This window comes from Micromesistius poutassou (assembly GCF_964030765.1).
Source record: "Micromesistius poutassou genome assembly, chromosome: 9".
Lineage (NCBI taxonomy): Eukaryota > Metazoa > Chordata > Actinopteri > Gadiformes > Gadidae > Micromesistius > Micromesistius poutassou.
The window spans coordinates 1,451,388-1,471,457 of NC_140279.1; the positions used below are offsets into that span (position 1 = coordinate 1,451,388).

At 48.8% G+C, this 20,070-nt stretch overlaps 2 protein-coding genes across 4 annotated transcripts in view; both read left to right on the forward strand.

Moving 5' to 3' along the window:
* The window catches only part of sbno2b (strawberry notch homolog 2b), a 57,312-nt gene extending 48,376 nt beyond the window's left edge, over window positions 1–8,936 (forward strand). For all 3 annotated transcript variants that reach the window (XM_084473256.1, XM_084473257.1, XM_084473258.1), the window contains 10 exons: window positions 1,688–1,759; window positions 2,976–3,084; window positions 3,212–3,283; window positions 3,499–3,642; window positions 3,878–3,972; window positions 4,712–4,804; window positions 5,420–5,551; window positions 5,904–5,980; window positions 6,892–7,082; window positions 7,428–8,936. In XM_084473256.1, coding sequence (XP_084329382.1) covers window positions 1,688–1,759; window positions 2,976–3,084; window positions 3,212–3,283; window positions 3,499–3,642; window positions 3,878–3,972; window positions 4,712–4,804; window positions 5,420–5,551; window positions 5,904–5,980; window positions 6,892–7,082; window positions 7,428–8,743 — 2,301 coding nt within the window. In that variant the 3' untranslated portion in view covers window positions 8,744–8,936. The remainder of the gene's footprint in view (window positions 1–1,687; window positions 1,760–2,975; window positions 3,085–3,211; window positions 3,284–3,498; window positions 3,643–3,877; window positions 3,973–4,711; window positions 4,805–5,419; window positions 5,552–5,903; window positions 5,981–6,891; window positions 7,083–7,427) is intronic.
* Window positions 8,937–14,906: 5,970 nt separating this feature from the next.
* Window positions 14,907–20,070, forward strand: part of tjp3 (tight junction protein 3) — a 14,326-nt gene continuing 9,162 nt past the window's right edge. The window contains exons 1-3 of the mRNA XM_084473507.1: window positions 14,907–15,328; window positions 18,909–18,965; window positions 19,421–19,545. Coding sequence (XP_084329633.1) covers window positions 15,245–15,328; window positions 18,909–18,965; window positions 19,421–19,545 — 266 coding nt within the window. The 5' untranslated portion in view covers window positions 14,907–15,244. The remainder of the gene's footprint in view (window positions 15,329–18,908; window positions 18,966–19,420; window positions 19,546–20,070) is intronic.

Below are 20,070 nucleotides of genomic sequence, written 5' to 3' on the forward strand. Positions count from 1 at the left end.
AATATAATCGGGTTGAAACTTTTTTATTATTATTATTCTTTTTTTTTTAATTATTAAATGTTTTAAAAAAGAACAGATGGATACATATTTGTACGTAACACAAGGGGAAATTTCCAAGTGGTCAGTTACAAAGTGTTTTTTTTTTTTTTTTTTTTTTAGAGAAATTCTGAATAAATGCATCATGTTTTCAAACTCAAAAAGAATCGCAATTTCAATATTGACCAAAATAATTGTGATTATGATTTTTTGCCATAATCGAGCAGCCCTATCACTTGGGTCCACTAAATCAATCGCGATCACTCACGTGTGTTCATGCAGCACTATCCACTACACACGTGAATGACCGCGATTGATTTAGTTTTGTTGACATTTTAAAAACAAATGTCATACACCCATGATTCTATTGTCACCCACTTCCATCTCCCGGGAAACATGCCCCTCCCATCATGTGCACTGCTTCCTCATGAGTCATTGCGACACAAACCCAGAAGCCTGCGACCAGCCCCCTTTTTGTTGTCCGGCTGTCTGCTTGCACGCCATGTTCCCTGAGTCAGCCGTTGTGAAAGGCTCCTCTTGTCCCGGCCCTGCCCTCCCCTCCCGCCACCTCGCCGTCCCACCGCTGTCCTTCCTGTTCTCGTCGTGAACCAGCTCTCATGCCAGTTCACCTGAGGTCTGCGGCCAGCTCTCCCACGGGGTTCAAACCCCGGGCCATCCCTGGGTTTCTCCCACTAATCCGTGAACAAAGAGCTGTGTCAGTAGAGGGAAGAGTTTAACATAAATGGTTCCTGCTAATTGTACACCCCAATGTGTTTTTCCTTAAGGCCATCTGATTTCCTAGTTTACTGTTGTCTGTCTGTCTGTCTCTCTCGGTCTCCCTCCCTCCTTCTTTTGCTGTCATATATGGTCATGGTTTGTGGGGGTACTTCAAAGGGATGATCATGCTAATGATGTTCGGCCCAAGTCTTCAATCGTAAAACTTAACGATTCATAAATGAACACGGGTCTATTTCATATCGGTGCTCTCCGGTTGAGAAGAGACGTGTTAATGAGGTCCAGACACACCGTGAAGTCTCGGACCGACACATCAAACGCTCAAGTTCCACCTGATCTTACCCCCTGACACACACATTCCAGCAGCGTTAACGCCTACTACATCCATTGCCCTCTCACTCCTAGACAAGCAATGATGTCATACCTGTCTGAGGCGTCCGATTGTTTTGGTGACTTCATTCATTGCACAATGGGAGAAGTTCCGGCATCTTGTGTATATAAACACTCCACTTACACACTGCACGCACTCACTCACTCTCTCTTAATTATTATTTCACAGAGTTGCATATCCACACACACACACACACACAGACACACACACACACACACACATCTTTCTCATGTCCCACTCCAAGGGTTATCTAAAAGGTCAAGGAAAGGTCACAGGATAAGCATGACTGGGAAACAGGAGCCTGCATTGGATCTCATAGAACTGTGCCGTCAGAAAGCGGCACCATGCTAATCCGTACGCATCGTCAGATCCAGGTTTCAAAGTGTCCCGGGAGTGCGTGCGTGTGTGTGGACACACTCCACCGCTTAATCAAGAGAGACGGGAGAATACGAGGAGCGCTCTGAAGGCCGCGCGGGTTGATAACCTTTAATAATAACACTCTGTCTCCCCTCTCTCTCCGCGCAGGGCGCCCTGACACACGGAGACCGGAGAGCCACCGAGTCCAGAGACCTCAGCAAATACAACTTTGAGAACAAGGTAGCCCACCCCGGCCATGTTGGCCCTCGTAACAACTCGTTTGTTTACCAGGAGGGCGGCGCTAAAGTTCTCCTGACAGAGGCACCTTAACCGACACACAATGACTAGAGTTGTTCTGATACCGAAACTAGTGAAAGAAATTCCTCAGATACTTTTCGAAAATATAGTATTGCAAGTCTATGCACCGATCCGATACCATCACAGGACTAGCTCCTTTACTACACAGGCAATGAATATCTCAAACACATGCGGTGTTATGCTGCAATCATTTTATTTTGGAAAGAATTGGTAGACAGTAAGTGACCCGACTATACATTTCTGTCATCGTAAGAGAACCCTTCAATGAGAACAAGTGCTATCAGTACTTACAATGCTAGATGCTGTATCGTTATATAGTTATATAGTACAGTTTTTAGGCAGTGTTAGCCATAGGATAGGATAGGTACATTGTACTTTTTTTTAAACTTATCTCTATATTAAGTGGGCCTAACTTAACAAAACACCTGTGGAAGAGGGTGCCCACTTGATAACCCCAATGATATTCTGCTTACTGCTGTATTTACTGCTGTTAGTTGGGCTAGTTGTCTCGTGTTTTTCACCTTTGGTTGGTAGTTTGGTAGCCAGCGTGCTTGTAAGGTTGGTTTGGACAGGGGCTTCTGAATATGTGTTTTCCTTGGATTTTTGCACAAAGGATTATAACATCTGATCCTGTGTATTAATGAAATACAGGTTCAGGAATCAGTATCGGGAAGGAAAAAGTGGTATCGGAACATCTGTTACAATAACAACAACAAGGCGCCGTACTTTTCCATGTTTGGAGAGGCGATGCCGTTACCAGACCAGTTATCAACGGGGGTTTTAAAGTGCGTTCTGCACCACCTCACGTCCGGTGTTCTGTTTGAATCACGCCCCTGATGAAAACACAGGCGGGGCTCCCGAGTCGAGTCGTAGACATTCCACGTGAATGACAGCAGCTCCTCTGCTGTCATCAACACGGTGTGTTTTCTAAAGACCTTGTGTCAACACACGCACCACTGAGTTCAGCCGGTGGAGAGTCGCCCGCTGAAGCGATCCTATCAGCCGACCGTCGCCTGTGAATAACAATGAAACGGACCACCCAGGTGTGGAGTTGTGGTGCAAAGTTTTGAGAGTTGTTTTCATGCGCGTTCGTTCTCTGACCTCTTCCCTCTCTCGCCCGGCCCTCCACACCCTGCAGTATGGTACCAAGGCTCTGGATAAGATCACCAAGGCTATCCTGGGTCACATTGAGAACAAGGTACCCCCTCCCAAGGGCTACCCCGGGGGCGAGGCCCTGTTCTTCAGAGGTATGAGCCGCCTTCTTCCCCTGCACCTCACCACACTTCCCTTCCAGGCCTGACGCACGCAGCATAACCACCATGGCTGGGTTTTTATATTGCCTCTCTTCTTCTTCTTCTTCTACTTCTTCCCAAGACATGAAAATTGGGATGATGGATGTCGGCATCTTCTGTCGGGAGCCCCGCATCGGGCTCAATACAGAGAAAGGTAAGGGTGTGTGTGTGTGTGTGTGTGTGTGTGTGTGTGTGTGTGTGTGTGTGTGTGTGTGTGTGTGTGTGTGTGTGTGTGTGTGTGTGTGTGTGTGTGTGTGTGTGTGTGTGTGTGTGTGTGTGTGTGTGTGTGTGTGTGTGTGTGTGTGTGTGTGGCGCTCAGTACTGCAGTGTGGGTCAGTGATCTCACCTCCCTTTTTTGTATTCACACAGACTGCAGCATCACCAAGTTCCTGAACCGCATCCTGGGCCTGGAGGTCCACAAGCAGAACCATCTCTTCCAGTACTTCATGGACAACTTTGACTACCTAATAGAGAAGGACAAGAAGGAGGGCAAATACGACATGGGGATCCTAGGTACACACTGAACAGACGCTGGCTGCCACCATAGTTTGCCTTTCGTCCTCCCCTGACACCTTTTCGATTTAATAATGGTTGAAATGATTGGAAAAAACCTTTAAACTTAGATCTGATTGGATGCCTGCAGCGCAGTCTTCCGTGGCGATGTCCTCCGTATGAATCACGCGTGGCTCTGATTGGTCAGTGTGGCCCGTCAGTCAACTGTGTTTTTTTTCCTGCGCGTCCTCACCAGATCTGGCCCCGGGCAACGACGAGATCTACGAGGAGAAGCAGGAGAACTTCCTCACGGCAGGAAACCCCCAGGATGGACAGGTTGTGCTCTACAAGGTAGGCAGAGGAGAAGGTGGTGGGTGTGGTGGTGGTGGTGGTGGGGATGGTGGTTGTGGGGGTGGGTGTAGTGGTGGTGGTGGTGGTGGTAGTCCAGGTACAAAACGATTATCCAAGGCATTTTAGTTTATGGGTCGACAAGTGGAGACAATGTCTTTGGCTGTGAAAAGAACGATGACTCATTTTTCATTAAGCTTTTATTAGCTGGAAAAGGTAAAAGATTTGCCCCCATCGTTATGTCCTCAGCGTTCCCGAGTGTTGGAGGAAAACGCAGGCGAGCTCAGCGCTCTATTTGGGGGTTGATTGATGTTATTTAGCCGGTGGTTAGACTGTGATCATACACGCTTCGCCCCGGGCTGAGGAGTCCACGGAGGCACCAGTGGAAGGCTAGAGCTGGATAATTACTGCTATCTCCGGCTTTTAGCTGTTGCTGCAGGCTAACCTACAATTTGACATTCTAAACTTGGCAAGCACACAGGCCACAGCAAATCCAGGACTGGTTTAGCAAGTGCAAGAGATGAAGATTTGGTTTGCCTTAGCTCCGGTAATTAGTAAAGTACCTCTGTGCTGTTGTATCTACGTACGTACGTTTGCCTGCACGTTCTTTCAAGGTTTCGTGTTTTGTGTGACTCACTCCCCTGATTAATTTCTCCGGTGGTCACGTGACCCGCTGTTGACTCCGCTCGTCAACGGCTCCTCCCTCTCACACCGGTTCCTCCTCGTGTCTCCCGCTCCACAGATCAGTGTGGACCGAGGCATGCCCTGGTCGGAAGCCTGCGAGAAGGCCCAGAAGCTCAGCCGTCCCGAGGAGGGCTTCTACCTGTCCCACAAGGTGAGGAACAGGGCTCCCCCCTCGCAACGCCACAAGTATCCAAAGACATCCGTGAGCTCTCTGTGCGTGACAGAGGCTGTGAGTCAACGCACGCCATTGTAAAACGATCGCCATTATGTGACCCGCCTCAGGCTATTTTCTGCCCACCGAGAATGAGCACGGCTCAGTCCAGGTCACGCCCACTTTTGGCGGTGGAAACGCGACCCGCGCCGCACCTTTTGCAGACTGAACCGACCCGCGCCCTCCGGTGGAAAATGCGCTTTTTTTTGCCCAGTTTTCTCTCTACGTTAACTCACTTTTACAGTCTGGTCTTGAATAAGGTTTTGTACTGAACCATAGAGAACAAAACACGCTGTTGGCTTTGTGGCTAACACGACACATCTAGGCGGTTGTGAATATGAATTCATTATCATCCATTGATTTTCTTTATTATTGTCTCACGCCCCGGGTGGTGGCTAATGAACCCAGGTGCCACGGGGGGGAAACGTCTCCATTGTGCGTTGCGTTCACGAGAGAAGCGGGTTTATCTGCGCGCGGTCGGCTTGTGTTTGTGTGTCTGCATCGGAGGCACTGCTCCGATCTGTATTCCTCACGCGTGCCGCCTGCGCTCCACAGCTGCGGGGGAACCATCCGTGTGTGCTTCTCGCGGAGCAGGGCCGGGGCAGGAATTTCATCATCTACAAGCCCAACATCGGCAAGCAGAACCACCCAGAGAGTCTGGACAACCTGCAGTCTCGATACCGCAAGGTGAGCTCTTAAAAATCTCAAGTGTCGGAATGTTCTTTTTTCAAGTGTTTGTTTCAAGTGATTAATTTGTGAGTCTTTCGTCTATTCAATCGGTGCGAGTGATGTTCTCAGTGTGTTAACGTCCGCCTACGGTGTGAGTAATTAACCACAAAGAGCAGGCTTGTGTATTGTCGGGGGAGGGTTGACAGAGAAGGTGGGGTTTGAGGCCCTGGTGTTGGCTGCCCCCTTGTGGGGCCGAGAGACACTGAACCGCAGGGACCATCCAGGATTTAAGGTGCAGGATTACGGCGCTTGTGTATGCAGCGGAGCCCCCTGTTCACCATGGTAACCAGTACGTTTGTCTCCTCCCCAGGTGCCCCCAGAAGAGGCCCAAGACGCCTGGGAGAACCAGTTCACCTTCTCCTTTAAGAAGTGCAGCCACGCCAACTGGTGAGTGGTGGTGGTGGCGGTGGTGGCGGTGGGTGGTGCGCTCCGTCCACGGTGGTAAAGATCGGGGATCAGGAGTGAGCCCTGAGCCTATTCCGTGGCATATGCACCTCCCTTAGTGGAACTAAACGTACCGTTTAAGGTCTGCGAGTTAAAATACGTGTGGGGTAAAACCGTTTACGAGTTTGTTGTGTGACATAGAACATCAAAGTTGGAATCATCGCAGACTAGATAGTCACGCACTCACCCTGGACGTGCCCACGGTCGCACACTACATTTACATTTACATTTGCACTTAGCGGACGCTTTTATCCAAACTTGACTTACATTAAAGGTCCCGCGACATGCCACCAGGTGTGGTGTGATTAGCCGTCACAAGCCGTTTTGGAAATCTGCCCACAGGTGGGCGTGTGTCCACCTAGATGTGTGACGGACAGATGAGCAACGTTTGCTACAGTCCACTGGGTAGGCTGCTAGGCTGATCTATCAAGCACACATCCAGGTGGACTTGTGATGGCATAAGGGGCAGATTTCCAAATCGGCTTGTAAGGGATAATCACACCACACATGGTGGCATGTCATGGGACCTTTTAAGTACATTTGTCAGAAGAAATGGAAACAATATATCGCTGTCGGTACAGTAAGGATGTTACTGTAAAAAAAAAATATATATATATATATAATATATTTTTTTGTAAGTGCAGGGACGTACAACATACAATAAATGCGTAAGAGGTGTGTTGGGGGGGAGGCTATGCTGAGTCTAGGTGAACTCTGAACAAGTGAGTCTCTTGCATCAGAACGGTATGAATAACAGATACCCTGGCAGCGTCTCTTGGGCACCGGGAACTACGTGACGACCTCCCAGTTTGAGGCAGCGATCTGACCGTCTCTCCTTTTCCCCGGGCGCTCAGGAACGGCAAGTGCAAGAAGATCGAGGAGGGGCAGGAGTGCCTGCAGGGCATGCGTCTGCGGCAGTACCACATGCTGTGCGGCGCGCTGCTGCGCGTGTGGAAGCGCGTGGCCGACACGGTGGCCGACGTCACCAGCACCAGCATCCTGCAGATCGTCCGACTGAAGACCAAGCAGCACAACAAGCAAGTCGGTGAGTCGAGTGCACTCCTGATAATCCCTGGAAGGACGGATTAACTCTGTGTTCCTTCCCAAGATTTCTTCCTTGGGAATTAAGGGAGATTTCTTGCCCTCTGGGGGCTAGGGTCAGGGGGGGGTCATAAATATTAAGCCAGGCCATGTCGAGACCCCACGAGACGAAGCGAGTGACTCGCGCCACACAAAAAGGCTTTCCCGGTGACCAAACGCAACGACTCAGGCAAACATTAACCAAAATTCAGATTCAAAGTGTTGTTTCCTTGCCGTTTTACGATCGACGGCCGCTCGTTCACGCAAAAAAACGAAACGCCTGGTTTGGCTAACTCTTGTTTCCCATCAGGCATCAAGATCCCGGAGAACTGCGTGGCGCGCGTGCGGGAGGAGCTGATCCAGATGGACGAGGAGGTGAAGAAGCGGCGCAAGGAGAAGGAGCAGCTCCTGGAGCAGCAGCAGACGGACGACCGCCAGCGCAAGCTGGAGCAGGCCAGCCGCCACCTGCTGGACGGCCTGATCGGACACCACCACGCCGGCCTCAACCACGTCAGGAACCAGCCCATCGCCCCCAACCACGCCCAGGGCCACAAGCCCCAGGGCCTGAACCACAAGCCCCAGGGCCTGAACCACAAGCCCCAGGGCCTGAACCCACAGCACAGGACCCAGCCCCACGGCATCTCCCAGCTGGCGCTTCAGAGGGCCAAGGCGGGCCACGCCCAGGCCTCCTTACAGAGGGCGGTGGCCCAGAGCCAGGCCCGCCACTCCGCCCAGCGGACCCCCAGCCACATCGCGCCACGGACCCAGAACCACCGGCCGAACAACGGCAGCAACAAGGGCCCGGGGCTCCTGCCCAGCATGGCCACGCTCAGCTCCCACTTCCCCCAGTTCTCGCCCCGGCCCTTCATGTCCTCCTTCCCCTCGCTCAAGAGCCACACCCTGGCCTCCCAGGCCCTGCTGGCCAACCCTTCCTCCTCCTCCAAAAACCCCCTGGACGACATCTTGGACCTGACCATGAGCTCGCCGTCCCACTCCCCCGACAGCACGGAGGGCGGGCTGGGCCTGGCCGGGCCCCCGGGGGCCTTCGGGGAGGACTTTGGCCTGGAGTCCCTGATCTCGCCCAGCGCGCTCGGCCTCCACCACCAGCTCTCCGCCCAGACCCAGCAGCAGAAGCAGCAGCAGCAGCAGCCGTCGCCTCTGCTGCGGCAGCTCCAGCAGCCCCGGTTGCAGCAGCAGCAGCAGCAGCAGCAGCAGCAGCAGCAGGACAGCTTACTGGGGGACAACAGCAGCCAGCCCGACTTCCTGGACTTCTTGGACTCCTACAGCATGCCCCCCCACCCCTCCTCCTCCTCCTCCTCGTCCTCCTCTACCTCCGCGGCCCACATGTCGCACGCGGCCCGGAGCCTCCACGCCGCCGCCGCCGCCGCCGCCGCGCTCGGCCCGTCCGCGCCCTCGCCCTCCTCGGCGTCGCTCTTCGCCTCCGCCCCCTCGCCCTCCTCCCTCTTCTCCTCCCCCGCCTGCCTGCACCCGCCCCCCGACCCGTCGCACAACGGCCACTGCGGCGGCGGCAGCCCCGGCACCCTGGACGTGCGGGAGGTGCTGAACAGCATGCTCCTCGCCGGGAACGACCGCAAGTCCGTCATCAAGTACCGCCCGCCCGAGTGACTCGCCGCCGCCGCCGCCACCGCCACGACGGCCGCCGCCGCCCGGTGTGGCGCCGCGCTCTGACTCGGAACCTTTTTTTGCGTCGCGTCTGCTGCTGTTGTGTCTCGAGCGCGCCCCCTCGGACCACCGCCCCGGACCCCCCCCCCCCTCAGGGCCTATAGTCTCATCACTGCCTGTCCCGCCGACCCCGTCCCCCCCCCCCCCCGTCCCCGTCCGCCCCCCCCCTCCCCCCCCCCCCGACCGCGTTTCCATCCAACTCAAGTGTTCTGAGCGACCAGTGCTGACTCTGTGCAGGGATTTTGTTAGAGAAAGAGGGGGGGGGGGGGCGGGGGGGGGGGTTCTCTTGGTACCCAATCGTTTTCTTCTTCCTTTATTTTATTTTATTTTATTTTTTACACCAAAGCCCCCCCCCCCCCATCCCCCCCACCCCCCCCCCTCCCCCCTGCCCCTCCCTCCCTCCTCAACAGTGAAAGGCAGCTGTAACCGAAATGGAGTTTTGCTGTTTGAGAAACATCTAGTGCTGTATGTGATGACTGGAGTGCATGCTGTCAGTTCGATGTTCGAGGGTAATCGCGGGGGGGGGGGTGGGTGTACTACCGATAACACAGCGCCCCCCGGCTGGCTCCATGTGGTTTGAAGGGTGAAGTTGCTGGAACCAAAATGCCTTTTACCATTTGTAGTAACATATGTTCTGTCATTTTCCTGCCGGTATGTTTTCTTTCTTTCTTCTTCTTCTTGATTTGCTCCCCGGTCCTTTGACTTCGACTGCAGCGCGCCCTGTATGCAAGTGACTCCTCACAGAATTGTGTGGAACTAGAAGACACAAAAAAAATGACTAAACAGCTTGTTTGGTGTAGTTAGCCTCCGAACGGGTCTTCAACTTGCTCTTTGTGGTCCACACCACGCCCTGACCCTCCCTCTCCCTCCCTCCCTCTACGTGTATGACCCGTGTTTCTGTCTAGAGTGATGAATAGGGCGAGGGGGGAAAGCAGTCTGCTGTTGCAAACAGTGCCTTTTTGAATAAAATGAAAAAAAAAAATCAACTGAAATGCAGTCTTTAAAAACCCATATAGGCCTAATGTATAGATTTGTACTTCTTGAACGTTGTATTCTTTATTGTTTTTTTTGTTTTATTCCTAATTTATTCTGATATATATATTTGTATTTAACTCTTACCGCTCCCCGGTGTTTGTGGTGATGGGTCTTCGATAAACATAACCTTGCCCCACCCTGTTTAGCCTGTGTGTCTTTGTCTGTGTATCTGTGAAGGCTGCGCCCGTCGCCGTAGAAACAGGGCCGCGTCGCCTGGGCCCTCGCCCGCACCGTAATAATAGAACACAGCGGGGCTAGGCTTTGTCCTAATGTGGCGCGCAGGTAGGCTACGTGTCGAGTAGATTGGAATATAAATGTGTCAAAGAAATGATTACCCCCCCCAACCCTCCCCCTCTCCCCCCCTCCCCCACTGTCTCTCCATTAGCATATTTAGTGATGGGACTCCTGGGTTGAGTTGATGTTTTGAAGTCTCAGGAACGTCGGAGTGCTTTTTTTGTTTTGTTTTTTGTAAACCTTTCGACCAATATTGACATAGTGAGTTGTTCTTCTCAGTGCGTATCTATACGATCCTATATATGTGCGAACCCGTCGGGATCTGGCCATCTTTTCGTTCTGTTTTAGTTCCTTTTTTAGAGATGAATGCACTGTAGTTGGTCCCGCCGCTGACATGACGGCTGTGCAAACGCAACCAATCAAACAGCAATAAAAAAAAAAAAGACAGATTCTACGTTTGTTAGGAAATAAGAAACAAAATCCTCAGTACTGTTTACGCTCGAGAACGGGCAAAGCTTCTTGATCACCTGTGCGCGGTCTGGACTCAAACGTATTTCTCTGTTGTGCTCTATAGTGTTGTGTGGAACCAGATGCATATGACCCTTTTTTTTTCTTTTTTTTTATTGTAAAGAGCTGTGTCATGGGATGAAAGCAAATATGTTCCTAGATGTTTTGTCACCAATGTTAATGATAAAAGTGAATAATATTTATATTTAAGGGATATTTTAGATTTTAGATATGTTATCCTGGTTATTAATGCATTAGTTATGGGAAGGTATGGTCAGGGATGTGTAAAATACAAATGGCTACAAAACAAACAAATACAGTCTATTCTATTCTGCCACCAAATAAAGTCGCAGCGCTCTGTGCCACGGCACAGGGGCTGGGTGTCCGTCGTTCTCTCCTCTCACATTCTCTTAGCCTCAAGTGGAGGCGTGGTCCCAGTGCGTAACAGTTTCTGCCGGGACTATAGTTTGCAGAAAGATACCAAAGTATTCCAACGACAGTAACCGGCTCGAAGACATCTGATCTTTAATCAATCTCAGGAAAGAAACTCCCTCAAGTAGATTTATCAGCCAGATATCAGAAGTATATTTTCCCCTATTTACAGTCGTAGAAGTAACCATTACATCGGATTTCTATTTCTTTCTTTTTTTTTGTCTTCTCTTGCGGTATTATGTAATACCCTGATGTGATGCTTTAGTCATTTGTTTGTAAAAATTGTTTGTGAAAATGTCTGGTTAAAAATGATTATGCCTTCCTAGGGCCACAAAATGGAATTTCTTTTGTTTTAAGGAAAACTATTTCCGCACTATTTCCCTCCTTGTTATTAGTATTTCTTTGTTTTAATTTTTTAACTCTTTCTTGTTCAAGATTATTTGCACCTGGGGCTCCCCGGTGTTTATGCTGAATTTTTTTTACGTTGACTCCACCACAAAGTCTCAGACACAAGTTATCGTCTTGATACGGCCCAGATTCTTTTAATACTTCTAGTGCTTCATTGTAACCCATCCGTTGTAATATTCTCTTGAGTAAACAAAGGCTCTCCTCTCTGTTGCTTTAAGTTTGACGTCAGAGTTTAAGCTTTACACGTCTTGGATGTGAAACGACACTGAGACAAAATACTACATTTTTAAGAACGTTGTTACTCTGTTAACTAGTGTAGTTTGGCGTTTCGGCCAATGTTTTTGTATAATTTTGCACTAAGAATGGCATAATCAAGTTACTGTTGTCCTGTTGGTTATGATGGAGAGTTGCAAGCTTGTGTTCCTGACCTGAAGAATTGCTTCTTGTAAACTGTAACCGACATACCTGTCTCCCCCCCCCCCACCTTCTGCATATTATATAAATGTCTTCACATTCAAATAATTTATTGCTAACAAAAAAATGAAACAAAAACATGCTACTGATTGTATGTATTTTTAAACAAAGACTATTTTTTTTTGTAAAAAAAAAACTGTTCAGCAACTGTGTTCAGCACTTTTATTCTGGGTTGTGTTTTTGTTTTTCTATATATTTATAATTTAGATCGAAATGTGTATATATTGTAAAAAATTGTGCCTTTCGACTAATTCTTTTAAAAGTTTTCTACTCATAAAAGGAAGGAATATATCATATTGCAATCGTATCTTTGTAAACAAATAAAAATTTAAAGATTGTGGAAATAGTTCCCCATCTTCATTGACATTCTACATTCTTAACTTATTGTGGTTTGCCAGGGGATGAATTGTTGCCGTTTTCAGCCTATTTACTATTACTATTTGCTATCTATTTTACTATTTACTTTTCAACATGAAGCAGATAGTCAAGTTTATTTGCATAGCTCCTAATCACAATTACAGCTTTAACGGGTTAAAAAGTTAAGTAGGGCAAGTACAATATCCAAAGCCCAGTGGGAAGAAACCACAGAGAGACTATCACTCCTCCAGGAAAACTAGCTGTGCCAGGCAGGCATTCAATGAAAGAAAAATAACTGGTTAAAAATACAAATTAATGTTTTAATTAAGGCGATAATACAGGTTTTCTGAAGTTATGAAATAACTGTAAAACTGATAATACTCCAATCAACAGCGGGAAATTAACCTGAAAAAAACAATTCTAAATCAGTTAATGTGTGGCTGGTTCAAAGTCCTACCAACTATTACTGTTATCAAAAAAGTGAAGGCTGGCGAAAGGAACCACAAGGGGGCAGTGTCGTGTAAATAACCAGAGCATCCTGTCCAACAGCTGAAGTATAATCCATCGTTAGCAGCATATATATTCAGCACACTGTATCTAAATTACACATATTTCATTCTTAAAGGATTTAACCCATTATACAATAACAGTGAAAAAACTGCAAAACGGATATTCCTTATAAGGTCAGCGCGTATGTTGACTGTCATTGGCGCATACTGTTTGCGCTGCCTACGTGATGACGTAATGAAACTCACCTGGACTCGTCACCACTAAATGCCACGCCCATGGTCTTCAGGTAGAATGAATCACTTTAAACTCTTTATTTGTCAGTCTGCGTAATGTGTTTTCGAGAAGAGTGAACAGGCTACTTGATCGTTTGGACAGTCTTGGATATTACAAAAAAATACAGGTATGGTAACTGCTGCTTAGAAATCGAAAATAGGAAGTGACAGATTCGAGTAGAAAATGGAAATATTGTATCGAAGTATTTGTCAAAGTGAAAAAAGTTTTGTCTTAAAGGCGTTTAGCCAATATTTATCCAAGCAAAACAAGTTACAGCTTACATTTGGCACGATCTTACGTTCCATTAACTATGATTTAGCTTCAGATTCGTCGCCACATTTGCGATATGACATAACAACGTGGACTTGTGTGCGATAATGTTTATTTGTGCACGAGCACGGGCGTGCCCGAGGAGGGGGGTCTCGAATGAAGAGCCCCACTGCCTCGGTCTCACCTTTCTGGTTCTGCCACACATGCAAGTTTCTGCTTGCCTCAAAGAAAGTTTCACAACAGTTTCGACTCTGCATTCCAAAATACCTTCATATATCAGTCCAAGGTATTTAGCTATGAAGATAATAGTAGGCTACTGTACTTTTTGTATATGTACCTTTTTATAAGGCATCCCGATGGTATTGATCAATGCAGTATTGATATAACCTTGTTGCTGTGTTTTTGCTCTGTGTTACATACCGCAGGGTGGATGTTGGTGTGGGTGAGAGTTGTGTTTGCGCTTTGAACCCGCGAGTGAGGTTGACAGTTGCCATCTTCCACTTGTGAGAAGATGTCTAGTTTTATCCACGTCTGTGCCTATCTGGGTAGGAATAACTACGATACTTTAGGCTCGCTTCCAATCACTTAAATGGCATACTCTCATCCATCGTCTTTTTACGATGCATATCAGAAATAGAAAGACAGTCACACAATGTGTTATTATTTGTCATCATAAGGCTCTTTGAGTCCTGTTCATATGTTGACCTGTAAGCTACTTCAGCAATAACCAAATACAAGACGGCTTGGGTTGGGTGTTTTGCATATTTGACCACAATGCTAATGTTTGCTTGCCTTCATAGTAGGACTAGTATGCGCAAAGTGCTTGTCTGAGTGACAAGCGAGGCTTAGTCATGCGTTTGCCTACTGAAGAGAGGCACACCTTGGCTTCCTCAGTGTCCCGCTACTACTGGCTAGTGTTTACTTGGGTTACCTCGTTTTTCCTCTTCCTCTTGCTTTCAATTGTTTGAGCTTATTATTTCCCCCAATGTATCAATGATTCAGTGAGGGAAGCCAAGTAGTCAAAAGACCACCTGTTGGACACGACTGTCCTAACAACGTCCAGTCAGGCCCTTTTTAACCCTGTCAGATGTCAATGTCATACTCTGAACCGAGGCAGAATAAACAACATCATCTGTATAGTATTATCAGTGTATTTTGCACAGGGCCAAAATTTACTTTTTGTCTGTTTACTTGCCGGACGGGAAAGATCTACAGGCCAAGCAATTGTTATAATATGTAGACCTAACCCTGAGTATGTGTGGCAGGTGATAATTTTGGACCCTAAATACACAAGTAGCTCCCAGACGTGTACAAGCCAGTGTAAAGGACCAAACATATTGGTCCTTTACACTGAAACTCAAATTATAACAGAGTTGACCGCTAACACTTAAAGGAAAGCTAAGAAGTTTGCCCTCCAAACGACATGCACCCAAAACCCCGCTTGGCCCCAGAGTTATTCCCAGGGCCACAGCATTGTGCGTGACTTTATTGGGAACCCTGAAACTTTACTCTGTAAGCAGACCCTACCCCCTGTCAATTATTAATGGCCCACTGTTCTCATTCCCCCTACGTAACCATGACACCAGGAGGCACAAACCTCCAGCCAGCAGCCCGGGACATACCAGTAGCTGTCCTAACGACAGGCGGACCCTCACAGGGCTGGCAGTGTGCGGCCGTGGATGTTGGTTCACATTGCATTGGAGTAGTTTGTGTGTAATGGCCGGATCTCGGAATGTGACGTTTCTCTCCGGGCAGGGAGCGGGGATGTAGGCAGTGCTCTTGTTTCTCCGTATTTGCATGGGTTTGGTGGACGGTAGGGACTTTGGTGATAGTCTTTTTTTTTTTAGAAGGGCCGGTGTTCTGACCCGTTGGCCCGTCGCTGCTGGTTGTTTGTACGTTGGCGGTCCGTAGCGGAGGGCAACAGGAGGGCTTTGGGTCGCGAGTATGAATCTGGCTCAGCGGAAGAAACTGATGAAGCACTTTGGCTCCTTGCCACCGGAGCCTCCGCCGCCCCTCATGGTCGTACCTGTAAGTGTGTCCGTTCAGCAGCCACCTCGCCGTGGATCGTAGTGGTTCTGGAGGAATGCTCGATTGTTTTCACCTTTCTCTGCTCAGCAGCTGCATTTTGATGATGGACAAAGATTGTAATATTCTGTATATTTATTAGCACAATTGGCAATTCTTAACCTTTTAGACAATGACACTTTTTGGGTATGCATGGCATGTTGGGGGCGGGTCCTTACAGTACAAATCCAAATCCATCTCTTTTATTTTTTTATATTATTTTTTAAAAAGTTTGACATTTCGCATTTATTTAACATGCGTGACTCGCTGTGGACCGGGCTCGTTATGACGTTCCGCACTTAAGATGTGTCAGCTTTCTGACTTGGGTTAATGGTTATCTATTCCCATACTACAACACAACGCAGCACAGTGCCACCTTTAATCTGCGGTGATAAAGGCCAGCAGGCCCGGGGCCCTGGGGAGGTGGGCATAGCAGCAGGAGGAGGAGGGGGAGGAGCCCGTCAGGTAGGGCGCTAGATGTTTTCTTTCCTCTTGTATACAGAAACAGGGAAACACTGCCGTGCATCAGGTATTCATTACCTCAGGATTATCAGGTTTCCGCTGGATAAGGGCCAAGTCACACGAGGTATCACGCCGGGGTCCGGCTCATGCAGGAAGTGTTGGCCGAAAAGTCAAGGATCTGTGATTTTTCGCTTTTTTCTCTTTTTTTATTTTTTTTGGTGGAAGTTTCTGGTGTTGTGGTGTGGGACGGTTTGTGACCCTTGGCCTCATAGAGCACTGCTTGTTTGAAGAGTGCGGGACTCTGCAGGTGTGCAGTGGCATAGAAAGAGAAGTTTGGAGGGAAGGGGGAGATGGAAGTGAGATTCAAAGAACAAGGGGTAAGTGGTCTCCAATGCAAAGCTCTTGTTTGCTCAGGATCAACCTCCAGAATGGCATGCAGCAAAGTGCTCTTGATAGGTGTAACTTCATCAGTCTGTAGCTCATCGTCCCTGGGTCTTAATCCAGTGGCTATTGGGCTCAGTGTGTGGGTGAGCTGGCTTTACAGAGGACCTCAGAGACTCCCACAGGGCCTTAGGCGTCAAGGCAGCTACGCCCTGTGTCAGCCATGTTCGCCTCCTGCCTGACCCCAGCCCCCGTCGGGGGAGTTCCCAGGATGGGGTAGCCTGTCAATAGGGTTCTGACCTTAAATATGGAGGGAGGTTCGCTTGTTGGCTGATGCCGTCGACACCTTTTTTGATATAGGCTTTGGTGTCCAGCCTTTGTGACTAGTGTGATTCGGGAGGATTCAGGAGGACATGGAAGTGGTGTGGGCACGTGATTCAAATAGTGTGGTGAGTTTTCGAGGCAGCCCGGCGGGCAGTTTCGAGGAAAGGCCTTGGGCTCGTATCCTCAGCATCAGTAATTGCATGGCTGATAGTTCGATAGAAACCTCTACAATGATACAACTAATTCCTTTTAACCCCTCCTTTCAACTGCCAGCGTTCAGGTTGGATCTATTGATCTGCCGTTGAAGTTGTTCTGTTCAGCATTTACAAAGTGAACTTCCCAAGCCTTGTCCCCTTTAGGCTCATTGTTGGAGTAAAAGTGTTTGTGTTTTAGTGATCGGTGTTCTGAATCGCTGTCGTTCTAATCAGTGTATTTCGCCTCTCTTCGTTCCACTAAGCGTGACCCTTTTCGCTATCATGTGACCGGTTTCACCGAGATAAGCTGGTAGGGGCTGCAGACCTTTGAATGGCAGGGAGCTCGAACACTTATCGACACCCTTATCGACACGTATACGTTACACGCTCGGTTGGCGGGGACGTTGTCGACTGTGGCGTATCTGACTTATGTTCGAGAGGAATTACCTTTGACTAAATGCCGTGCTCGGTGAAGGAGAAACTTCCTAGACGGCGTTTGTCTACTTCCTAGTACAGTATGGCAGTTAGTTGTTTGTCTCCCCTGGCTCCGCCTTCTCTTCCCTGATTTCTCTGGGGAGTTATTCTGAAACCCTCTGGCTCCGCCCACGTAATCTCTCCCGGCTCTCTGTGCAATTTGACAACCATTCTGTTCCATGGGAAACGTGTTGTCTGACTCCTTCCCCTTTCTAAACTAGACGAGTAGCGACCACATTTGTGTCAATCTTTAAGCTCAGTGTGCACCTCACCCAACCGTAACAAAGTTAAACTGCAATTAGGGGAATTATTGATGCATACAGGTGTATGGACCTTCGCTTAATGTGTACCAAAACTCAACTAACAGTACCTGTGCTCACAACAGTACCTGTGCTTGTAACCCAAGGGTTTTTATGAGTATTTTTGGGTTAATCATCAACCCCCTGGTCAAACAAACGACCTACTGTTCACAGGTCATCGCATGCCTCTCCCCTAGTCCCCGGTTGTAAAAATGTTTGCGGTGTTTGGTCCAGTGGCTGGAGAATGTCAGTGTTTGCCTCCTGACTTGTGTCGCCCACCCCTCTCCCCGTGTTTTTTCCCAGACTCCCAGCATAGGCCGTGGTCTGTCTTGACATGTGGCCAACAATACCTCACTGTTCTCTCCAATGGCTTCTGGTTTCGGCCTCTGTGGCTACGCTATACGCGTCGACCCTACGTCACCGCCCAGGGCCTCTCGTGCCGTGATGGGACCAGCTTCATGTGAGGGGGGGGGTTGAACTGAGGCAGTATGTGGGAGATGCCAGACATGATTGGTATGTTGTACGGCGACTGGAACAATAGTGCGCTGGCGGAGATGTCTCTCTCTGCGGGTCATGCTAAGCGGGGGGGAGCCAGCTGCTAGAATACTGAACGATGAAGGGCTGTGTTCTCAGGGATACGCGAGTCTGTGTTCAAGAGTGACAATAGCACATCGACCGGCAACACATGACAATCTACAAAGGCCTCCTGACGCAACGGCACCCGGGGCCAATATTTGACTACTCCCTCTCTCTCTAGGGACAGAGAGGGAGAGGGGGAGGAGAGTCCCCTGCTCTGTACATTGTACTCTGTGTTTACCTACTCACAGTGTCGTATGTCGTCAACACCACAGGGACGGGAGGGGGGTGTGTGTGTGTGTGTGTCTCTGTAGACGTAGACGTATCTCTGTAGACGCGTAGGGGTGTGTGTGTGTGTGTGTGTGTGTGTGTGTGTGTGTGTGTGTGTGTGTGTGTGTGTGTGTGTGTGTGTGTGTGTGTGTGTGTGTGTGTGTGTGTGTGTGTGTGTGTGTGTGTGTGTGTCTCTGTAGACGTGTGTGTGTCTCTCTGTAGACGTGTGTGTGTGTGTGTGTCTATGTCTCTGTAGACGTGTGTGTGTGTGTCTATGTCTCTGTAGACGTGTGTGTGTGTGTACCAGATAACCCCTCCCCCATACCTGTTTGACAGGACTGAGACAGGTGATGGCATGCTTCGTAATCACACACAGATACATCCTGACACACTCGCACACACACACAGCTTCAGGTTAGCCCAAACCAACTGCCCGTATCCCAATGCAAAGGCTAAAGCTTGTCTTTTGTTTTGGTTATTTCTTTGCAATTTGCTCTATTGTGTCTCTATTTTTCTTGTGTCTGATTTTGATGTTTATTTTAATTTGAATTGTGTTTCCTCCAGAAACCAGGCATGGAAGAGTTGATGATATGGGAGCAGCACACCATCACCCTGAACAAAGTAAGCAAAGTCTCTTTCTCTTAGCCAAGTTACCTGTAAAGATACACGTCTGAATGGTGTATCTGATCACACACACACACACACACACACACACACACACACACACACACACACACACACACACACACACACACACACACACACACACACACACACACACACACACACACACACACACACACCAGGAATTCAGCGGAGACACACCCTGCTGCCCAGCTCTGGCTCGATGGACACCCTTGAATGCTAATGGAATGTGCTTTCTCTCTTTCCCTCCATCTCTCTTTCTCTCTCTCTCTCGCTCTCCGCCTCTATTTACATTTCAACATGCTTTCTCAACCCCTTTTATTCTCTTTCACCTTTTCAAATAATTCATCTCCACTTTCTCCTCTCAAAAATGTCATATTTTTTTTTCTTCTTTTCTTCTTCTTTGTCTTTTTCTATTCTTTTGATGGCAGGACCCCAAGCTGGGGTTTGGCTTTGCCATCTCCGGCGGCCGGGACAAGCCCAGCCCAGAGTCCGGGGACACGGCCATCGTGGTGTCTGACGTGCTGCCCAACGGACCGGCCATGGGGAGGCTGTTGTAAGTAACTCTAACCCTAACCAAACCAGTTGCACGGGTGTATGCCCATTATGTTATGCATGCAATCATCATCGGAGCAGTGGGACAAAAACAAAAGAATAGGACCCTAGCCTGGCTATGGCCAGACCAAGCTCAATCATAGATTGATTGAGCTTGGTCTGGGGAAGCTGCTGTCATTTTCTTCGGTACAAGAGGCGTGATCAACGGGCGGAGTTAAATTGACTCGGTACGCAATTGGCTGCTTGCCGTCGCTTCCCTGTCGTCATTTTGTTAAACCAGCCAATAGCACGCGAGGGGGGAAAAGCCAGCTTGGTGATTGGCTCCCGCAAAAACGTATCGAAACTAGAAAGAAATGTCTTGCTTCTTCTCCAGACTCTTCTGCAGTGCAAACTCAAATCGCCGGCAGAATGGGCGGGGCTACCCAGTCTAATGGGACCCCACGGGCAGACACACAGACCGGGAGACTTATATACGCACTTCTATAGGCACAGAGCATCACGTTGGTGACATGACCATACCTCTGCC